Source organism: Catharus ustulatus, chromosome 10 (assembly GCF_009819885.2).
Source record: "Catharus ustulatus isolate bCatUst1 chromosome 10, bCatUst1.pri.v2, whole genome shotgun sequence".
NCBI classification, from domain to species: Eukaryota; Metazoa; Chordata; class Aves; order Passeriformes; family Turdidae; genus Catharus; species Catharus ustulatus.
The window spans coordinates 18,227,785-18,246,616 of record NC_046230.1 but is presented as its reverse complement, the minus strand read 5'-3'; the positions used below and the strand labels follow the sequence as shown (position 1 = coordinate 18,246,616).

General features: G+C 38.8%; 1 protein-coding gene and 1 long non-coding RNA gene across 2 annotated transcripts in view; one reads left to right on the top strand and one right to left on the bottom strand.

The window, feature by feature from the left end:
• Window positions 1-18,832, top strand: part of LOC117000553 — a 118,980-nt gene that overhangs the window by 6,675 nt on the left and 93,473 nt on the right. The gene's annotated exons all lie outside the window — the stretch shown is intronic.
• Window positions 404-17,321, bottom strand: KNG1 (kininogen 1). Its single transcript, XM_033068210.1, has 11 exons — window positions 16,158-17,321; window positions 13,243-13,353; window positions 12,245-12,329; window positions 9,832-10,004; window positions 8,010-8,117; window positions 6,174-6,255; window positions 5,535-5,692; window positions 4,004-4,111; window positions 2,972-3,061; window positions 1,335-1,497; window positions 404-986 (listed from the first exon to the last, which is right to left on the bottom strand). Exons 1-11 carry the CDS (start codon window positions 16,350-16,352, stop codon window positions 802-804), a joined length of 1,458 nt encoding a protein of 485 aa, XP_032924101.1. The 5' UTR covers window positions 16,353-17,321; the 3' UTR covers window positions 404-801.

Genomic DNA, 18,832 nt, shown 5'->3' with positions numbered 1-18,832 from the left:
TTTTATTTTGCAAGAAATATTCGATGTTTTTTAGCTAATGCATTGGACCAAAACCTCAGCCCTTTGGAAGATATCCAGAATAGGAAAATCAGTCCAGTTGCAAAATTATGCACAACAAGGGAGGAAGGCACACAAATTTTAGGTGTCTCAAGAGATTGTAATTTTGTCATCTGATCTGTAGTATTTGTGCATCTCTGCTGAATGAGAATCTATTGATCAATGTGCTTCTCTAGGTAGTTGACATAATATGTATAAACCTGCTTTATTTAGGATTCTCTCAGCTGTCTCTGTTATCCAACAGAACAACCACTAGTGATAGACTGATGGCAATATTTATTTGTTTAAAGAAATTAACAGGTAAAAAGGTTCCTTTGTTTTGTTTTGTTCTTTAAATGATCCACTCCGGTAAATTAGAGAAAAATTATTTCACATATCTAAGAGAGGCTCCCTTGTTCTATATTGTCTTCTGTTTTACCCATATTTGGTTGAGATTCTTCATGTAATCTGCAAAATTATTTCTGCCATTGTTTTAAACATAGTACAGTAATATTTGATGCAGTGATTCAGTTTGTCTTTATTGAAAATTGAGGCAGATGAGTTACACTGATTTACATATTTGCAAATGTATGCAAATACACAGTATTACCATATGGTCTTAGGTCCCCAGAAGTGCTGGTGACCTACTTGAGTATTTCAGTTAACAGAACACGAGCTTTTGCCTCTTCATGTTTTTATAAATTTCAAAAGGCAGTATTGTTATTTTCTATGTAACATTTTGAAAAGGATCCTACAATGCTTGAATTATTGTAAAGCATCTGTGAGATCAAATTCTTCCTGTTTTTCTGTAGCTGGATCAATGTTTTCTGCTGCAGAAGGCAAAAGATCCTCATTTGTGAATTCTCTGGGAAAGCTAGGAGGGGCTGAAAAGCCCACAAGTTGTTTCCATGGTTTTCCAGGACATCTGGGGCGAGGAGATTCTGAGGGATCTGGCAACCCATTAAATAAAGAAGTATCAGGAAGAATTAGTGGCTCTGCAGGTCTACTGGTTTCCTCCCTTGCAACCCCTGTACTAAGCACCTCCAGTGCAGTTTCAGCACTGGATGATGGGAGGGTTTCGTTTAGATTAAAACCCCTTTCATTTGACTCCTCAGAAGATTTGGGATTTGGATGTTTATGTTTGTTCTTTTTACTGTGTTTTTTATGCCCACACCCATAGCCATTTCTGCTCCCACAACCAATGTCATGCCTATGCCTTTTGTCACTGTCACGATCCCCTTTAACTCCATGCCTATGCTTATGCCTGTGTTTGTGCCTGTGTTGATGCTCAGGTTCACCTTCACCTTGTGGTTCCTGTCCATCGTCTTTCACTGGTTCTGTGCTGGGGCTTTGCCTTTCTCCTTCGTTTTCAGAAGCAGATGAAACTGCAGGTGGCGGGTTTAGCATCGTCATTGTGCTCCGGAAAGGTGTGAATCCAGGAGGCCTTCTTGCAAAGAACACCTGAAAAACATTGCAATAGGAGCTACATTTGATACATGAAACACAACAATTGCTTCATATGTGGGAAATTCAGAAGCTGGCTCATTGCAGTACATGAATCTTTTAGCAGATTTTTAAACTAAAATCTGAATAATTCTCTCTTTTGTGATAAACATACAAACATAAACATCCTCCAAAATAACTCTGGAGTATTTTAGTAGCTATATGTATAGAAGAAAAATTTCTGTATCACTGAAATTTTATCAGTGTAAGAGAGGAATTATGCTATAGAGAGCAAAATAGATGTACTAGTTTTAATTTATGAACAATACAGTTGGATTCGAGGACTAAATGTCCTGGCACTTGTTAGAGTGCTAGACTCCCATGTATAAAACCAATTTATGCTGAAGGGTAACACATCTCTGAGCTGCATCAAAGGCAGAATATACAGAAGGTCTCTGTCATTTTGTTATATAAAATGTAACGATTCGATTTTTTACTTTTAGATTTGACACATGCATTTCAGAATACTGCCTGATAATAACACACAGAGATTAAAGCTGATAATATCAAACATTCTGTTGTTATTGAGTCATCCCTACTCCCTCATCAGTGTTCAGCTGGAAGACAAAGGCTGAATACATGGTGTACAGTCACAGTCCAACACGAGTTTCATTTCTGTTCTCCAAAGTCTCTGATCATTATCTAGCTGCAAATCAAAGTTATTTGGGTTGGAGCTAAATTTGAAAGTTGATATGGATAAAATATGGTAGTGAAAATAAAGAGGAGAGACATTAGTTGATACATAACAAATGAATATGTAGTCATGAAGGTACTAAGCATAGTGAAGCTATTAGTTATGAGGGCAGGGTAATCTGTCTTTATTCTGTGTCACACTGGAGTCTCTGCAATCCTCAGAAATATCTGATAATAAAAAATATTTGTATTCTATTGTGAGATTTTCAAACTGACTCGCATTCAGGACTAGTTCATCATGGAGCTGAGTAGGAAGAAATTGGAAGATCCTTGTGTAGAGACTGACAACTGCAGCAGGTACCATTCAACTAGTATGGAAAGGTTCACAGATTCTTTGGAAATGTGTGGGGTATAATTATTGTGTCAGCAAATACATTTTTATTTCAGCTTTTAAACCTAGTATGAGTAGCAATTTGAAGGATTTGATGGGGCTCAATACTCCAGAGTTTAACTGACAGTGCAGAGGAGCAGCCAACAGGCAGAAGTTCTCCCTGTCCTGGTGTCTTTCTTTGTGTGATCACCTTGTTGGCCATTGTCTCACCTTGTGATGGTGACCTCAACTGGTTGTTGAGGTCAGAGGGTGAGAGAAAAGAGTGTGACATAAATGAGGCTGTTAAAAGTACCGCCTTCCTTTACTTTTGGTATAAAATATGGGATAATTTGGAATGGATAAAGAATTTATTGACTGCCTTTGTCCTACGCTCTGCCTAATAGGATGAGTCACGAGGAAGAATCTTACCGTTTGCTGCACTTCAGTGCAGTTCACCTTGGGATCGATTATATCCTGCCACGGAGCCATATAAATTTGTGCATCGCATGACAGTGATGCCTGTTAGCAAAACAAAAACCAACATATTAAGGCAAAAAGACTTCAGACACAAAGGAAGAGACTTGGGCCTAAAAACTAAACTTTTTTTCAAAAATAATACTTTAAAATCCTTGGAACTTGAACCAAATATTTATGAAATCTATCTTAGTGATGAATACTTCTGTATTGGGGCACATCCCAGCTTAGCTTTTCAAGGTTATAGTATGCCTGGGTGAACACTTTAATTTAATTTTGGATTTCAGATTGGATCTTGAAAATTGGATTTTTCATCTCCATCTTTTTTGACCACTAACTGCATAATCTTAATGATATTCCTAAGAAATACTTTTTTGTATATGGTTATTCTCCTACTAAAAATTGGGAAATTGAAATAAAGCCTTAATTTTTCTTTTTAGTGCCTGCTGCACTAACAAATTTTAAAATCTCACAGGTAAGCACTGTTCATATGGTGGGAAAAGAGATGGGAAATAAAAGCCCTCTCCCCATTGCCAATGGTTTCTGGCCCTATCACCACTCCTTTCCAGTGTCTGGAATGGATTTTCCTGCTATCAACAGCATGGCACGCACTCCAGAAATGTCATTGCTTTGCACACAAGTAACAATCCAGTCTCATGTTTTCCTTAGCTGCAAGTCCACAGAGTCAGGAGTATTGCAGCTATTTCATTTGGCAGCAGCCTTCTCCTCTCCTTTCTTTGACTGATTATTATCAAAAGAAAGTTCCTTTAGTTTTGCAGTGATCACTGATCCTGAAGCTGCAGTTTAAGTTTCAGGGTTCTTAACTAGGGTAACAAACAGTGAAAGCTGCCCTTCTTCTTGGAACAAAAGTTTACTGAAAGAAGTAACAGAACCAGGGATGTGATTTCACTTAAGTGTTCGCAGTTTCTGATGCAAATGAATTTGTCCATTAGAAACAATACAGTTGGCAAGATTGTCATTACTTACACTGCTTGATGTGGCTGTACAGTCTTCAGTAAGTTTTTTGAACTCACTCTTAGAGCAGTTTGTCTTCCAGATTGTAAATTTTATTCGATATATTATTCCTGCAACGACCTGAAAAATTAGCAAGAAGGCTTTCTGTGCTAAAGGTGTTATATTGAAAAAGTTTCACAGGAAAGATGATTTTCTACAAGCTTATACTACTTGTATCGTACAAATCCTATCCACTGGGCCAACATACGTGAAGAACAATATTAAAATATTTGGCAGTAAACTTATCTGCTTCTAATCAGGTAACTTATTTACTCCAGCTCCTATTCTCAAAAATTCTAGCATTGAAGCTGAAGGAAACAGAAAAGGTCAGAATAATATTGGGCCCACAATTATTAAATGTCTGTAGTAATTTCATTAGTAGCAGATGAAATCATTAGTGATAGCACTGTAGAGAGCCAAATATGATGTCAGAAAAGTGGAATGTGAGTAAAACAAAGTGTGTGATGATCGAGCTCGGTTGAAAATTAACCTATTTGCCAAACGCATTAAAGAGAGAAACTGCAGGAGTTCAAGAATGTGCCTGTCATGAGTTCTCTTAGTATTTTTAACAGCTTGAAATAATATATCTTCCTTCAGGAACATCAGGCAAGGCATGAAATTCTGTTTCCCTGAAATCTATTTGAAAGGTGTATGCATGCTAATATCAGTCATGATAGGGAAAGTCAGAAGGAAAAAAAAGTTTGAAAGAAGAAAAGGCACAGATATTATCAGCAAGATAATATGAGCTATTTGGAAAAATTTTGGTGTGCTTTTAGTGCCTTCTCCAGTGACACCTCATGCTCAGGAGTAGTTACGACCAAGTATTTTCTGAACTACTCCACTGTCAAATTTTTAGTTCGATCTTAAACTTCTGTTTTGACGTACTGGGACAGTAAACAAGGCTTATACAAATGCTGACCAGTATTATCCTCCTGATTCCTTGTTCTTTATCAAGCTCTATTTATCTGTATTAAGTTATTCACAGATGTCCTTTTCTGAATCTTGCTAGAGCATTATTAGCAGCACAAACAGTATATAAAATAACAGATTTCTAAGGGAAATTAAGACACCTCATTTCTTGGACCATACAACAACTGTAGGGTGGACACTGCTTAAAATAACATAGAGAGTATTGATGTGGTGGATCAAGGGAGTAGTCCTGTCTAATAAAACTTTTATACTTTAAGATAGGTTACAAAGGTAAAAAGAGGGGTAGATATCTAGAAATCAAATGCCCTGAGCCAACCTTCTTCACCTCCTTTTAAAAGAATTTTGTTTTAAGAAAAAAAGAAAATTCAAGAGATGGGAAATTTTTGAATCATTTTTGAATGCAAGCCAATATGGATTAGATTTTACAGGAAGAATTACGTGGATATTTCAGTTACAATGCATCTGCACTTAGACAAAGACATTATTTCAAATCTAAATACAAACTTTAGGTAACGTTCAGCTCAGGCAAATAATAATGTCATGTCTGTTCCTCATCTCTGTGATATATCCCAACCTGACTTGTCGCCGATTGTATTTCTCCAGCTTTATAGTAGAAGTCATCATCGCTCTCCGAATTATACTTCTCAATAGAAACCTTCAGTGGTTCCTTCAGATCTGGACTGTCAGCTGGGATAGTCACTGGACAACCCGCACAAATCTCAGCAACTTCACCTGAAAGAGAACAATAGGTTTCAGATCTAGGAAACAAGATTCAATGTAGATAAAGGCTGGGGAAAACAGTTATGAAGTTTTCTGGAATTCTTCATATTTGGGTCTGTGAAATGGAAACAAAATATATTTGAGTCTTATATGATCAGCAATATTGTATCTTGATTATATAAAAGAAGATCAGCACATGGGACACTAAACAACAGTTTTCTCATAGAAACAAGAATTGCATGTGCCAGTCGTAGGTAGCCAGAAAATATGGAGAGGGAGTAGCTACATGTGTGGAAAGACCTGGTTTGGGTGAACAAGAGGTGCATATAACTAGCAGTGAATTTGTGTGTTGAAGAAATGGTTGAGAATGCAGCACTTACTACATGGAACAGTATCTGTGTCCAGATAGGCTGGGGGGAAAAGTAACAATACATGACAATAAAAGACACTGAAAATTGTGGAACTTTCAAAACTGGTAGTTCCTAAGACATACCTGGAAACTTGCAGTCACTTTTGCTATCCACAATCTCTGCGTGAAGATTCTGGAATGCTTTGGTCTCACATTTAGCTACACGCTGGAGTCAAAAATGCAAAACAGCTACTTGTTATTTAGAAATAATGAGCAAGTTCACATCTTAATACCTTCCTGCCAACAGAATAAGTCAAGCATGCTTCTAATAGTTCCTTCCTTCCTTCCTTCCTTCCTTCCTTCCTTCCTTCCTTCCTTCCTTCCTTCCTTCCTTCCTTCCTTCCTTCCTTCCTTCCTTCCTTCCTTCCTCCCTCCCTCCCTCCCTCCCTCCCTCCCTCCCCCCCCCCCCCTCCCACAGAGGCAATAAATAATCAGAGTTCAAAAGAACCACTCAGTGAAAATAACACCTTAAAATTCTACAAAGCATCAACAAGGGTGGGTAAAGAGACCTCTTGATATAAAGAGATTTTAAGAAAGGTTTACCAAAGAAAGTATTTATCAAAGACTCAAGAAACCCAGCTAACAGTAGAATAAGAAGGAAGACTTAAAATTCAGGATCAACATCTTAGGGCTGCAACAGTTACTTGAAAATGTAAGTATGAAGAATAATGCCAAGGCTTATTATTCAGGTTAAAGGGACTGACATAATGTCCCAGTATAACTCAGTGCTTCATATGTGTGTTGAACACAGAGTGCAATTCTGTCCCTCCCATTTAAAAATTAATAGTACAGAGCTAACTAAAGGTATGAGAAAACTTCCTTGGAATTTGGTCATTCCAAGGTATAGAATATTCTTGGAATATGGTATTTTAATACTACCTGTCAATAATCTACTAGCAAGTTCAGGGGATAAGTACTAATGATCTAATTCCAGAAGCCCTGTGTGATGAAAGCAGTATGTGAGTGAGACAGTGCTCCTGCAGTAGGTGAGGTGACAGAAGTCATCACCTCTAGGTGACAGCTGGGGAAACTCAGGCTCAAGCAGGTTAAGTAACTTGCTTAAGGTTTAAGGGCACATGGGTAGCAAGGGGATTTGCTTCAGCTAGTCTGACTCTCATGCTTGTGTTATCATTCTGTTGTAATTCTTTCCTTTTTTGATCAATACTTCTGCAACATTCTTGAGATGTACAAGGAGTAGTTTTTGAACAGGAGAGGCTCTTGAATCTAACACTCAAAGGTGCATTTGCTCAGCAGCTGAAACGGATGCCAGTCTGTCCCCTCCCGTTTACCACCACTGTTCCTAGTGACTCTGCATTCCTGCCCTCTGCCTTGTGTTTGCAAAATCGTTTTTCTGATCCCCTCGTGAGCTGGCTCAGAGAGGTCAGGTGAGAGAGGAAGCCTCTATTTTTGATGTAACTGCTTCAGTTTCAGGTCAGTGAAACCAAGGGAGTATACCTGTGTTTGCAGCACTGTTTAGCTGGATTATGTATATTTGTTAATAAATTTCTTTTGAAGATATTATTTGGACTGTGGTAAAGGTTAAGTAACAGTTCAGCTACTGACTTTTCTGAGAATATTTGAATAATTATGCTGGAAATTATGCTTATTTTAATTATCACTTTTTGGGTTGTACATGAGTAACTCCTTGAATATCTGGATAGAAACTTCTCAAGGGATTCATTGTTTGGGTAAGACTGGTTAGATTCTGTAGTATGATCTGTAAACTTTCAGTAGTCCTCTTAGTCACCGATTCAGAAGACAGGATGTCCTAGTTGCATAAATGGGTAGTTATGGGTAAGACTGGATTTAAACTTTGTTCATTAAATGAAGCAACACTATAAATATTTTCTTTAGTCGCCTCTCAATGACTATTTGTTAATGTGATATTTTCTTGATAAATAGATTTTGAAGATTACTTACACCTCCAGAAGTGATTTTGCATTCTGGAGTTAAATCTTGAAATTGGTCTTTGGAGCAATTAGTCTCCTCTAGTTCATACCTAATTATGTAATTCCATCCAGCTACCACCTGGAAAAGATATTTAGGTTATACATTAAGTAAAACAATGCAAACTTGAAAGTTAAACTATTAAATGAGATTAGCAAAGAAAGCAAAACTACTCATCTAGTGCCTTCTATCTATCAAATAGTTTTGCGCTCATGAAGCCATAGCATGTTCATGGACAGCAAAAAAATTCTAGTCCTGGGAGGACAAAATGAAAACTAAGTCCTGCTTTTGTTAGCAGTGCACTTTGTATTTGGTGTCCATTTCTGGCAAGCCTGCAGCCTCACACTGCTGGGTTTCTTGTGCTTTCCTCCGAAGATCTGTTACTTATTACTCCCCGTGACAGGAAGCTGGTCTAGATAGATGACTACAGTAACACAGCCTGGCAAGTCCTGCATTCCTGAGCATGGGACACAGTGAAACACTAGCTGAATAATGTAACTTTATACTGCTGGCATTATTTTTTGTTGAGTGCTCTGCATTTATCATCTACCCATAACTGTGTCTGTTCTGGGCTTTACCTTCTCACACACACTATTTTGTCCAGGTTCATAACCCCTTTTAAAAATTGTCTCTCTAGGAAGCAGTTCCATTTTTGTAAGAGTGGCTACTTCTTCTCACCCATAAAACCTCTCCAAATCATAGTGTTGGGCCAGGTAACATTTGATCTAAAAGGAAAAACAATCAAATATAACAACATTTTATCCCAGAGCAATTGAAGTGGAGAGCTCTGACTTTTCTCTGTTTGCCAGAGGTGACATGATGGTTCTCTTTCCAGCTGCTGGATTGCAGTCTGTCTGCAATATTTTGTCGTGTGGCTTAAATGTTGTGCAAGTGTGTCTTTCAACAAAGAAGATTGCTGCCATCAGTAAATATAAAGAGGACAGTCTGGTTTAAATCATGAGTCAAACTGACATGAGACCAGAAGTCGCTTTTTGGCTAAGTAAATACATACAGGTTCAAAGAAAAGGGTCTATATTTGCTGTTGAGTTGTACATTAGTTAAAAACCAAATAAGAAATTTTACTTTCTAGCAATGCCACACCAATCCATAGGAGAGCCTTTCACAGGGAAGGAATTCTTGCATGGAATACCAGATGACACAGAATTTCTGCAACCTGAGTAGTCATTTCTTGCAAAGCAGATATTCTCATGAGCAGAAATCTTGCAGCGAGTGGCATGTTGGGTTTTTGGGTTCTCTTACCTATTTTTCCTATGTGGGGTTTACCTGTCCTGTAGCACATAGCAGCTCCTGACAAATGGGCCCTATTGCCTGCAGAAACAGAGATGCCTGCTGCTCTTTGAGAGGCTGGGGAACGTGTGAGACATCAGTGCAGGCTGGCAGCTTTGGCTCAACCCCTAGGAGATATCTGCTCCTGGTGGAGCCTCAGGGCATGGCCAAAGGAAGCACCCAGGAGGATCTTAGATGATACAGGATGCATGTGCCAGCACAGAATGCAAATAAACTGGTGCTAAACACTGTTTAGAAACAACTGGAGATAAAGGAAAAAAATGTCTATACTATCAACTGAGAGGTCTGAAAATCCAGTATGTAGCTATTGATGATTTCTTATAAATGAAGATAATAATTTATTGAGTCTACTCTCTCTATATCTATTTTGTATGCTTTGTTATTAAATATAAGCCACTTTAATATCAGAAACATACACAAGACAAACAAGGTACCTGCTTTGGGTTGGATTATTTTGGTAAAATTTAGAGAAAAATCATGCACAAACCTGTCTCTTAGCTTCTTTTATTTCCACAAGCTTAAAAAGGGCAGGTTCTTTACTGTGCTTGTTAAAGCTTCGAATGGCTCTTTTCAGAATTTCTGACACTTCTGAACTGTCACTTGATATACTGTGAAAGCATCCAAGACATGGAGCCTTAGTAAGTCTTATCTTTGACACATCTGGAAAAGAAACAAAACAAAAACCATAGGGATTCATGCAAAACAGCCTTAGATTTCCATTTTTCCTATCTGGGAGCGAGCAAGAACCTTTCCTGCTTTTAACAGGCATAATAAGCAAACCCTATATTCCAGTTTCAAGGCCTACAAAGACATTTTTGTATTTAAGAACATGCTGTGGTTGTGGTGGCAGGGGCCATCCATGACCAGGCATGGTTTTGCCAGTGAACCCCATTCCAGCAATTACTGAATTTCAGAAAAACCTTGCGTGTAGTTTTGGCACCATTAAGGAGGGTACATTACTCATTCTGCCAGCGAAGAGCAGTGGAGGCTACAACTAAGGGGATGGTTTTCAAATTCTTCAAAGCTCACCCACAGTGTGCAGCTGCTTGCTGTCCTCACCATGTTTCAGGATGGGGACTTGAGCAGAAGTGTTTTGGCTCACCCAAGTGAGCTGCTGGGACTCTGGGTGCCCCAGGGACTGCAGTTGGGCTATTCTGCTGTCCCTGCCAGTCACTGCAGCTGCCAGTTATCCCTTGGTGCTACCTCCAGGCTTAACCAGCTGGATTGGCTGTGGATAGACAAGCTTGACAGGGATGCTCAAACTCCTGTTTCCTACTACTAATCCTATTAACTCTCTTTCCTTTCTAGTAATCATGGACTGGATTTTCATAAATTAATTTTATAGTTCAGTACATAAATCAATTTCACAAGTCAGTGACCTTGAGAATGGAAGTGGGACAATATGTGGTCTCTATGGAACTGAAGTAAAAGTTGTGTGCCTGATCTTCAGCTGGCATAAACTGGCTTAAATGAAGTTTTGCCAGTTTACACCAGCCAGAAAACCAGTCCAGGGTCAGTTAGATCAAACTGTCCACCAAAGAGGCTGAACAATATGGTACCAATATGGTGAGGAAATCCCTTATCTGTCAGATGTGACCAAAGTCTAGCCCTTCGTATTTCTAGTATGTCTTGTTTTGACTCAGTAATGACAAACAGATATCTTACAGAGAGGTGTGACTACGTTTCCAGTAGTGACAAAGGAGATAATGAACCAGCAGCACACCCACTTCTAACTGTGGTCTCAGCACTTTCATAAGATCTATGCTGAACAAACATATATTCTTTTTTCCAGAGTTGCTATAACTTGGTGAGATGACAACCTTAGGCTGAATACCTGATTAATTTAATTTATATATGGAGATTTTTTTGCTTTCTAAGCAAAGATTCAGATGCAAATTTCCCTTGTGTTCTCTGTGGGATTCACACAACTTTTGCTGGCAGCTAGGTGTCACCATTGCCCTACAAATGCAGCATTTGTTCAGTGCAGAACATGGAGATTGTGTACTGCAGTTCCTAGAAGGACACTGACTGTAGGTAAAGCCATTTCAGCTTTAAACAAGATGGCTAAGAACAAAAAACAGATACCAGCTGCCAAACATCTCAGAAATTGGCGTGAATATTTCTGTAGTCAATGGTTAGATGGATATATTAAAACAAGCTTGGATATGTCTTTCAGAACACCAGGCATGGAGATCTCAGTTGGAAAGCTTTAAAACAATGTGATCACTTTATAATAAGGGAAATTCCTATGTGAATGTAATAGTCATATTTGACTGTATTATTACAGGTGAAAAATGTAGTGCTGCTTATTGTAAAGGTCTAAAAAATCAGTCTCTTACATAATTACGTCACTGACAGATTTTTATTTTGTAAATGTTTTTTTTTTCTTGTTTGGGGTAAATATTTGTTTCGGTAAACTTTAACAGAAATAGTTCAGTCATTTTTAGTTTGGAGAAAATTAAGGTGCAATTTTGTCATACAAAGTTTTTTCTAATAATTCCTGGGACAATTTTATATTTAAATAAGTAAGGACAGAAAGTTGAATTGTGAGAAGTTGTACCTAGTCTTTTAAGTTATTGGTATGCTTTTGGTCTTAAGCAAACTGAATTTTAACTTGGCATAACTCAAGTGCTCAGAGAAACTTACTATACACACGTGCTGGTTTTTATTACCTTGGGCAGAAACTGCCTGTGCTTCACTGACTTAGTCTATATGTGTATAACAATGAAATGAAATTTTATCTTTAACATCTAGTTGCTTACAAAAAATTATTTATAAATGTCTGACTGGAATGATGAGGACCTTCTACCTTTAAAATTACCTGAAAATCTCAGTATTATATTTATTCCATTCTTATTTGTCAATGTATTTGTTGAATGCTGTCCCAAACAGTTACATACCTGAGAAAATTTTGCAGTCTTGTGAAACATTAGTTGTTTTATCAGCATCATTCATATGAACTCGAGCTGTGCATTCTCCTGTTTTCTGCAAAAACATATGGCAATAATTGTCTGAAACTTGCTAAAAAAAATACAGTGCTTTAGATATTGAACACAGCTGACAGCTGCAGACTGATTTTGGGGAAGAGGTTTGTGTGTGTATTTGTAGTAATGTCTAACTTGCTGTTATGTTACTGAAAAGGGATCAGTTTTGTTGATGGTGAGGAAAGTAGGGGACAAACTGAGCAGATGATTTGAATGCTTGCTTTGTATTTGTATGATGTGTATTGATAACTAAAGACTTTACAGTCGGAATAATGGAAAGGAACACATGCCCATGAATAAAGACTGTATAAACTATATATTGATCCATTTTCCTCTCTGCTGGTACAGGATATGCAGCAATGACCATGGCATTTCACATAGACTCAAATTACATTGCCACCATCATCCCTTCCTGTGCCCTGTGTGAAAGAGCAGTGCCATCCCCTGGGAATGTGCAGTGTCCCTGCAGTGTGTGCCCCCTGTACCTCCCCTGGGTGCCCTGGCAGCACCAGCCAGACATGCTTGGCACAGCTGAAAGCTCTCTGCCAATATTTCTGCCATAGTGCCTTCCATGTCAATATTTGGTTGTGCAAGTTTCCATTATGCATAATTAATACCAAGTTTTACAGTCCTTACACTGTCACAGCACACAAATCTTATTTTGGGTTTATTGTGAATCATATTGAAGCACTGAAATGTTCCTTTCTGCATGTATTCAGGATTGTAACAGAAAACTCAGGATTATAATGGTTAACTTTGGGGTGGTAAACATTTCTGTACTGTAGTCATATAAGCTCTCAAAAGCAACACAGCTTAAAAAGTTAATTCTATTGTATTTTTCCCCAGGCAATTGCTGTTCTGGTCATTATGCTGGTGTTTCTCACAGAGAATTTGTAAAAAGAACAGATACTTACAGCATCTGCAGATACTTTGTAATGACAGTGTTGCCAGTGTTTGTTTTCATCAGCGGTGCAAGTGCTTTCAAGTATTCGGTATTTTAGATAGAACTGTGGGTCAGGACCTGCCTGGATTAAAGCAATATACATGTCATCATTTGCATGGTAATAAATCAAGTGAAAAGATAAGAGTTTCAAAAAAAGTAAATAATATTCGTTGGTTACTTTAAATTTCATTGTACATTTTCCCATTAGCTGCTGGTCTCTCAAATCTTGGTACTTCAAATATTAACTTACCTAATTATATTACTTAGCCCTTACCTACAATCACAGTATGTTGATATAGTAGATACAATATGCTCAACTACCTTCATTTTAACTTGTAGAACCAATGGGTTTAGAACCAAAATGAAGTGGTTAGGTTTTATACTCCAAAAAAGCCATTTTGGGTGACTGCTTGGATAGTTAGCATAATTACCAGCTTGGACTGTGCTCCTGTCTGACTCCCTCGCTCTCATTCTTGGCCTCCTCCCAGATCTGTCCACTTCCCTTCTGTAAGCTCCCCTGGCAGCCCAGAGCCAGCAGCCCTCAGGCAACCTGGCAGTGCCCAAACAGCCTCTGCTCGTGGTGCCAGGGAACTTCAGCTGCCCGGGAAGGGGGAGCAGGGATGTGCTCTGGAGACAGCCTTGGGCACTGCCTGCGGTTTTGTGCAGGCGTTGAAGGCTGGGCTGCAGGGCAGGACAGTCTCAGGAATCCCATAACATCAAATAAAATAGATTAAGCAAAGTTTGGCCCAGCCATAAACCAAGTAGTGGCCTGTGCCTATATGTGACAGTGACAACACTGTAAGGTTTGTGGTTCATCCTTCAGAGAAGATATAAAGTCAGAAGTTACTAACCTTTTACAGCCACTAAAAATGCTCTGCTAATGTGACTTTTCAAATACAGGCTGCTGCTGTGGTTTAGCACTGATTATTCTAAAATAGCCGGTTATTGTTCTCTGTCTCTGCTGGGAGGATTAAATGATAATTTTTGCCCAAGTGCTACCAAAAAAATGAGGCTGAGCTCATGTGGTTGGCATATACAGGATTTACACTGATGTAGACACAGAATTTTATTCTGCCTTCTCTCAATTCCTGTTGTGTATTGTTACAGGTACGAAGAAGTGTGGAGGTATCTCATATAATGGTTGTAAAAAAGAATAAAAGAGGCTCTAAAAATATAATAGACTTATCCTTAGCAGGTAGAAATTGGATTTTATGGAACTACATCAGATTACAGTATTTGGGATTTTAAAAGAGCAAAATTCTGTTCTCTGTTACAGTGTTCTAAATCTGAATAAATCAACTCAGTAAGTAAACAAAGTAAGAAAAGACATTGTTTCTGTATTATTTGCTATTAGTTTATTTCATTATTATTATTATGAACAGCTATGCCTTTAACTGGGGCAGGTTTAGTCTTTCACTACTCAGCTTTTATATTTTATTACCCTATCAATAATGAATGTACATGAATATGTAATAACCAGCTATTTAATTAATGCATTCAACATTGTGAGACTAGTAAGGAGTAAAATCTATACTCTTTTTTAGAAAAAGAATCTCAAATATGAGGTGATTTCTATTGCAGATTCCTTTCCTCTGTTTTTTCCTTAACATCATAATCAGATCAATATTCAAAGTCAATTCTAATTGATTTCCACTTCATATTTTTAAGAAAAGGAAAGATGGATATCTGGAGAAGGAAAGATGAATAATAATTGCAATAAATATGTATTCTTAAAAATAGAACATTGTTTAAGATAAAATTCTGAAACTCCTATCTGTCCCATGGGAACAGCAGCAAAAGGAAGGTTGATGATACTACAGCTCTGATGTAGAGATACTTGCACTTGGCTGTTGTTAGGGATGTATGCAGTTCAGTGAGAACAGTGAGACTATTCATTTACTTAATATTAATTATATAAAGGGTTTTCTGGTTTTACTCTTTGTCTCCACATGCTAAAATCTCCCCAGTGTGTAAACAGGAACACAAGAGGGCAAATGCCAGGAAATGTGGGTAGTTTGCTGTAAGTGTTTAGCAATGCATGGCTCCTTTCCAAGGTCAACTTCTATCTGGGTAAAAGTGTCTTGTGATTTTGGAGTGCAAAATATTATCTCTAACACTGGATTTCTTGTGGTTTACATCTGAAAATCCAATCCAGTAGAAAAAAATGCTAATGTTATTTTCAAGTAAAATAATGCTTGTCATTATTATGGTAATACCATCTTTGTATGCCTCTCTGAGGTAAATACTCTTTTGTTAGATTAAAGCTATATAGAAGGACTCCAGGCAAAGGATCATGTTGCATTTTTCTTTCTTCTGTAATTTTAGCTGTCACCCTATTTGACTAAAACACCACCTAGTGCTTTTAGATAGATCTGTGACTTAGGTCTGGTGTCAATCAATCAAATAATATTCACAAACAATTCAGAATATTGCCAAACTTTATCAGGTGATTCTTTTTTATGTGTGACACCAGCTCTTCCCAAGTCAAGATTATATTCATATTTATTAATAAATGTAGTTTTGACATTGGTCTGAAAATCTTACAGATGATGGAATGGGATAGAATTCCCAATGAAGAAAAAGAGAACAGAGTGGAATAGTAATACAAATTGTGTTGGTAATAGAAATTGTCTACTCTTTAGTCCTTACATTAGTAAGCAATTCACCAGCACACAGAGTTCTGCTGATAAAAACATAATATACATCCCTGCTTGTCATGGGAACAAGTATCTTACCATGCAAGTCACTTTGATTTTTTAAAATGTTTGTGAAAGACACTGTGCTGTCATACTTGCCCCCTTACAAACAAGATGGACATAAGCTGATTCAGAGTGCATAAACAATTCCAACTTGTTTTTTGGCTTTTTTTTAGCAAAGTCTACTTACAGTTCTCTTGGCTTCCATCACCACGTACAGAGCGAATTGGTTACCAGTTGCTGTTTCTCCATTGTATTTCTTCAGTGCCAAATCAACAGCTTTAAAGACGTCAGGGTCATCACAGTCCGAAAACTCAAATCCAAGAGGAATGGCTTTGCTAGAGAAGAAACTACAGCAGAGTGCTAGTACAATGAAGGCCTTCATAATTAGATGAAAAAGGCCCCCTGAATTAGAAGGCTCTTTAAGAAACCAAATGGAAAAGGAATGCCTGGCAGGATTTTAGTCACCTCTTCTGTTTTTCAGGAGCAATAATTAAGTAAATAGAATGAGTGGTTTGCTGGGGTTGGTCGGTTCTCATCATACCCTGTTTATACTGCAAATAAACTTCTGAGTTTAGCTAAATAAACTTTGTTTGTTCACCAGAATGACACTAAGGTTATCCACCTGCCATCAGGATAACAGGATAAATAGCTGTAGCTGGGGACCAGTTTAGGCAAAGCAAAGGAGAAAGAAGTGACTGTAGCTTTCTGACTTCTTAACATCTAAACTGCTACTGAGAATGAATTTTACAAGGCTTAAATAAAACACCCAAGAAGGTCACAGTGGCAATGAAGTTTTGGACAACAACCTTGTATATTTTATAGATCTGTTTTAGTGTTCAGGCTGCTACAGTTCTGAGAACTGTAGTATTTAGAATGTGTTTGAAAAGTCTTTGGGCAGATGCATATGGTTGAATGTCACATAACCTTTCAATAGCACTTGATAAACCTTGTCGTTCATGGTCCTATTGGAAAGTCCATCTCTGCTGCCATGTGGAGACTGCCTGGACTATGGATTGTCAGTGATCATAGTGCTTTGTTATTGTTATAGCTATGTGACACTCAAGAACAAGGGACCAACACTGTCATCTGAGTCTGGCCAAGCCAGGATTAGAGCTGGCTGAGAATATCTGGTGCTTGTCTCCCATGTTTGGCACCAAATAGCTTTGCTTTGGATCTGTGAACACCTTGGGATTGCCTTGACTCCTGTGTTTCAGCTGTGTCTTGATGTTTTGGGTTTGTGTGGTTTTGGTAGCAGGGGATTACAGGGGTGGCTTCTGTGAGAAGCTGCTGGAAGCTTCTCCTATGTCTGACAGGGCCAATGCCAGTCAGCTCCAAGACAGATCCAGTTCTGGCCAAGACTGAGTCCATCAGTGCTGGTGGTAGTGCCTCTGGGATAACATAGTGGAGAAAGTGAAAAAAAAAAACCCAAGAAAAACAAACAAACAAAAAAAAAAACCAAACTGGCAAAGAGCAGGAGAGAGAGGAGTGAGAATATGTGAGAAAAACAGCTATGCAAACCCCATGGCCCCTGAAGAAGGTGTGGGAGGAACTGTTGTGGTGTGGGTCAGAGATTTTGCTGCAGCCTGTGGAGCAGACCATGGTGAGGCAGCTGTGCCCCTACAGCCCCCAGAGGTCAGTGGTGGAGTAGGGATCCACTTGCAGCTCATGGAGGACCCCACACCAGAGCAGGTGGATGCCCAGTGGAGGCTGGGACCCTGTGGAAGCCTGTGCTGGAGCAGGTTTGCTGGCAGGACTTGTGAGGACATCCATGCTGGAACAGTTTGTTCCTAAAGGACTGCACATCATGGAAAGGACCTACACTGGAGCAATTCATAAAGGACTGCCTCCAATGGAAGGGACCCTTGGCCGGAGCAAGGAAAGAGTGTAAGGAGTCCTTATCCTGAGGAAAACAGAGGGGCAAAAGCAACATTGATGAGCTGACTGCAACTCCCATTCCCATCCCCCTACAACTCAGGGAGAAGGTAGAAAAAATCAGGAGTAAATTTAAGCCTGGGGAGAAGGTGTTTTAAAGATTTGGTTTCTCATTATCTTACTCTGGTCTGATTAGAAATACACCGATTTCCTCAAGCCCCATCAGTTCTGCTTGTGGCAATATTTGGTGAGTGATCTCTCTGTCCTCACTTTGACCCATGAGCCTTCTGCTATATTTTCTGTCCCCTGTCTGGCTGAGAAGGGCAGTGACAGAGCAGCTTTAGTGGGCACCTGGCACCCAGCCAAGGCCAACTCACCACACTTGCTACAAGTTTTGATTAAAGAAAATGCATTTTAGAGACTGTGGATAAACTACACCAGAAGTAAGTTTGTTCATACATGATAAGAGACTTTTAAAAATTGGTCAATCTCAGTCACACTGAGTCCTCATTTTGTTTCTTTTTCTTCAGTGTGGCCCTTGCACTGTATTTCACTTTATGCCATTAAAAAGCTATTTGGATGATCAAATTATTAACTTTTTTGATATTAATCCCATATTCTTGTTTATGACATAGCTGTTCTGAAGCAGCTTGCTGGTCCCCGGACAGTCTGAATGGACTCGACCTTGAAGGGGGCTGGAATATAAAAAGGCACCACTATTCTTTCTTCCTGCTCCTCCCAACTCAGTTTCCAGTGAGGAAGGTTTAGCAATAAAGAAAACATTTACATGAAAGAGTTATTACATGCATCTGCCTTTCTCTTCCCCTGAGAGCAATTATGAACTACTTGAGCAGGGCTGTCCTTGACTGCAGTATTTCTATGTATCACCACCAGCAGCTGGAGCGGTGGAAGCACCTGTGCAGGCCACCCTGCAGTGAGACAGCAAGTCATTAACAGTTCTCAGACCTCTTCTAGATAACAGTGCTAACC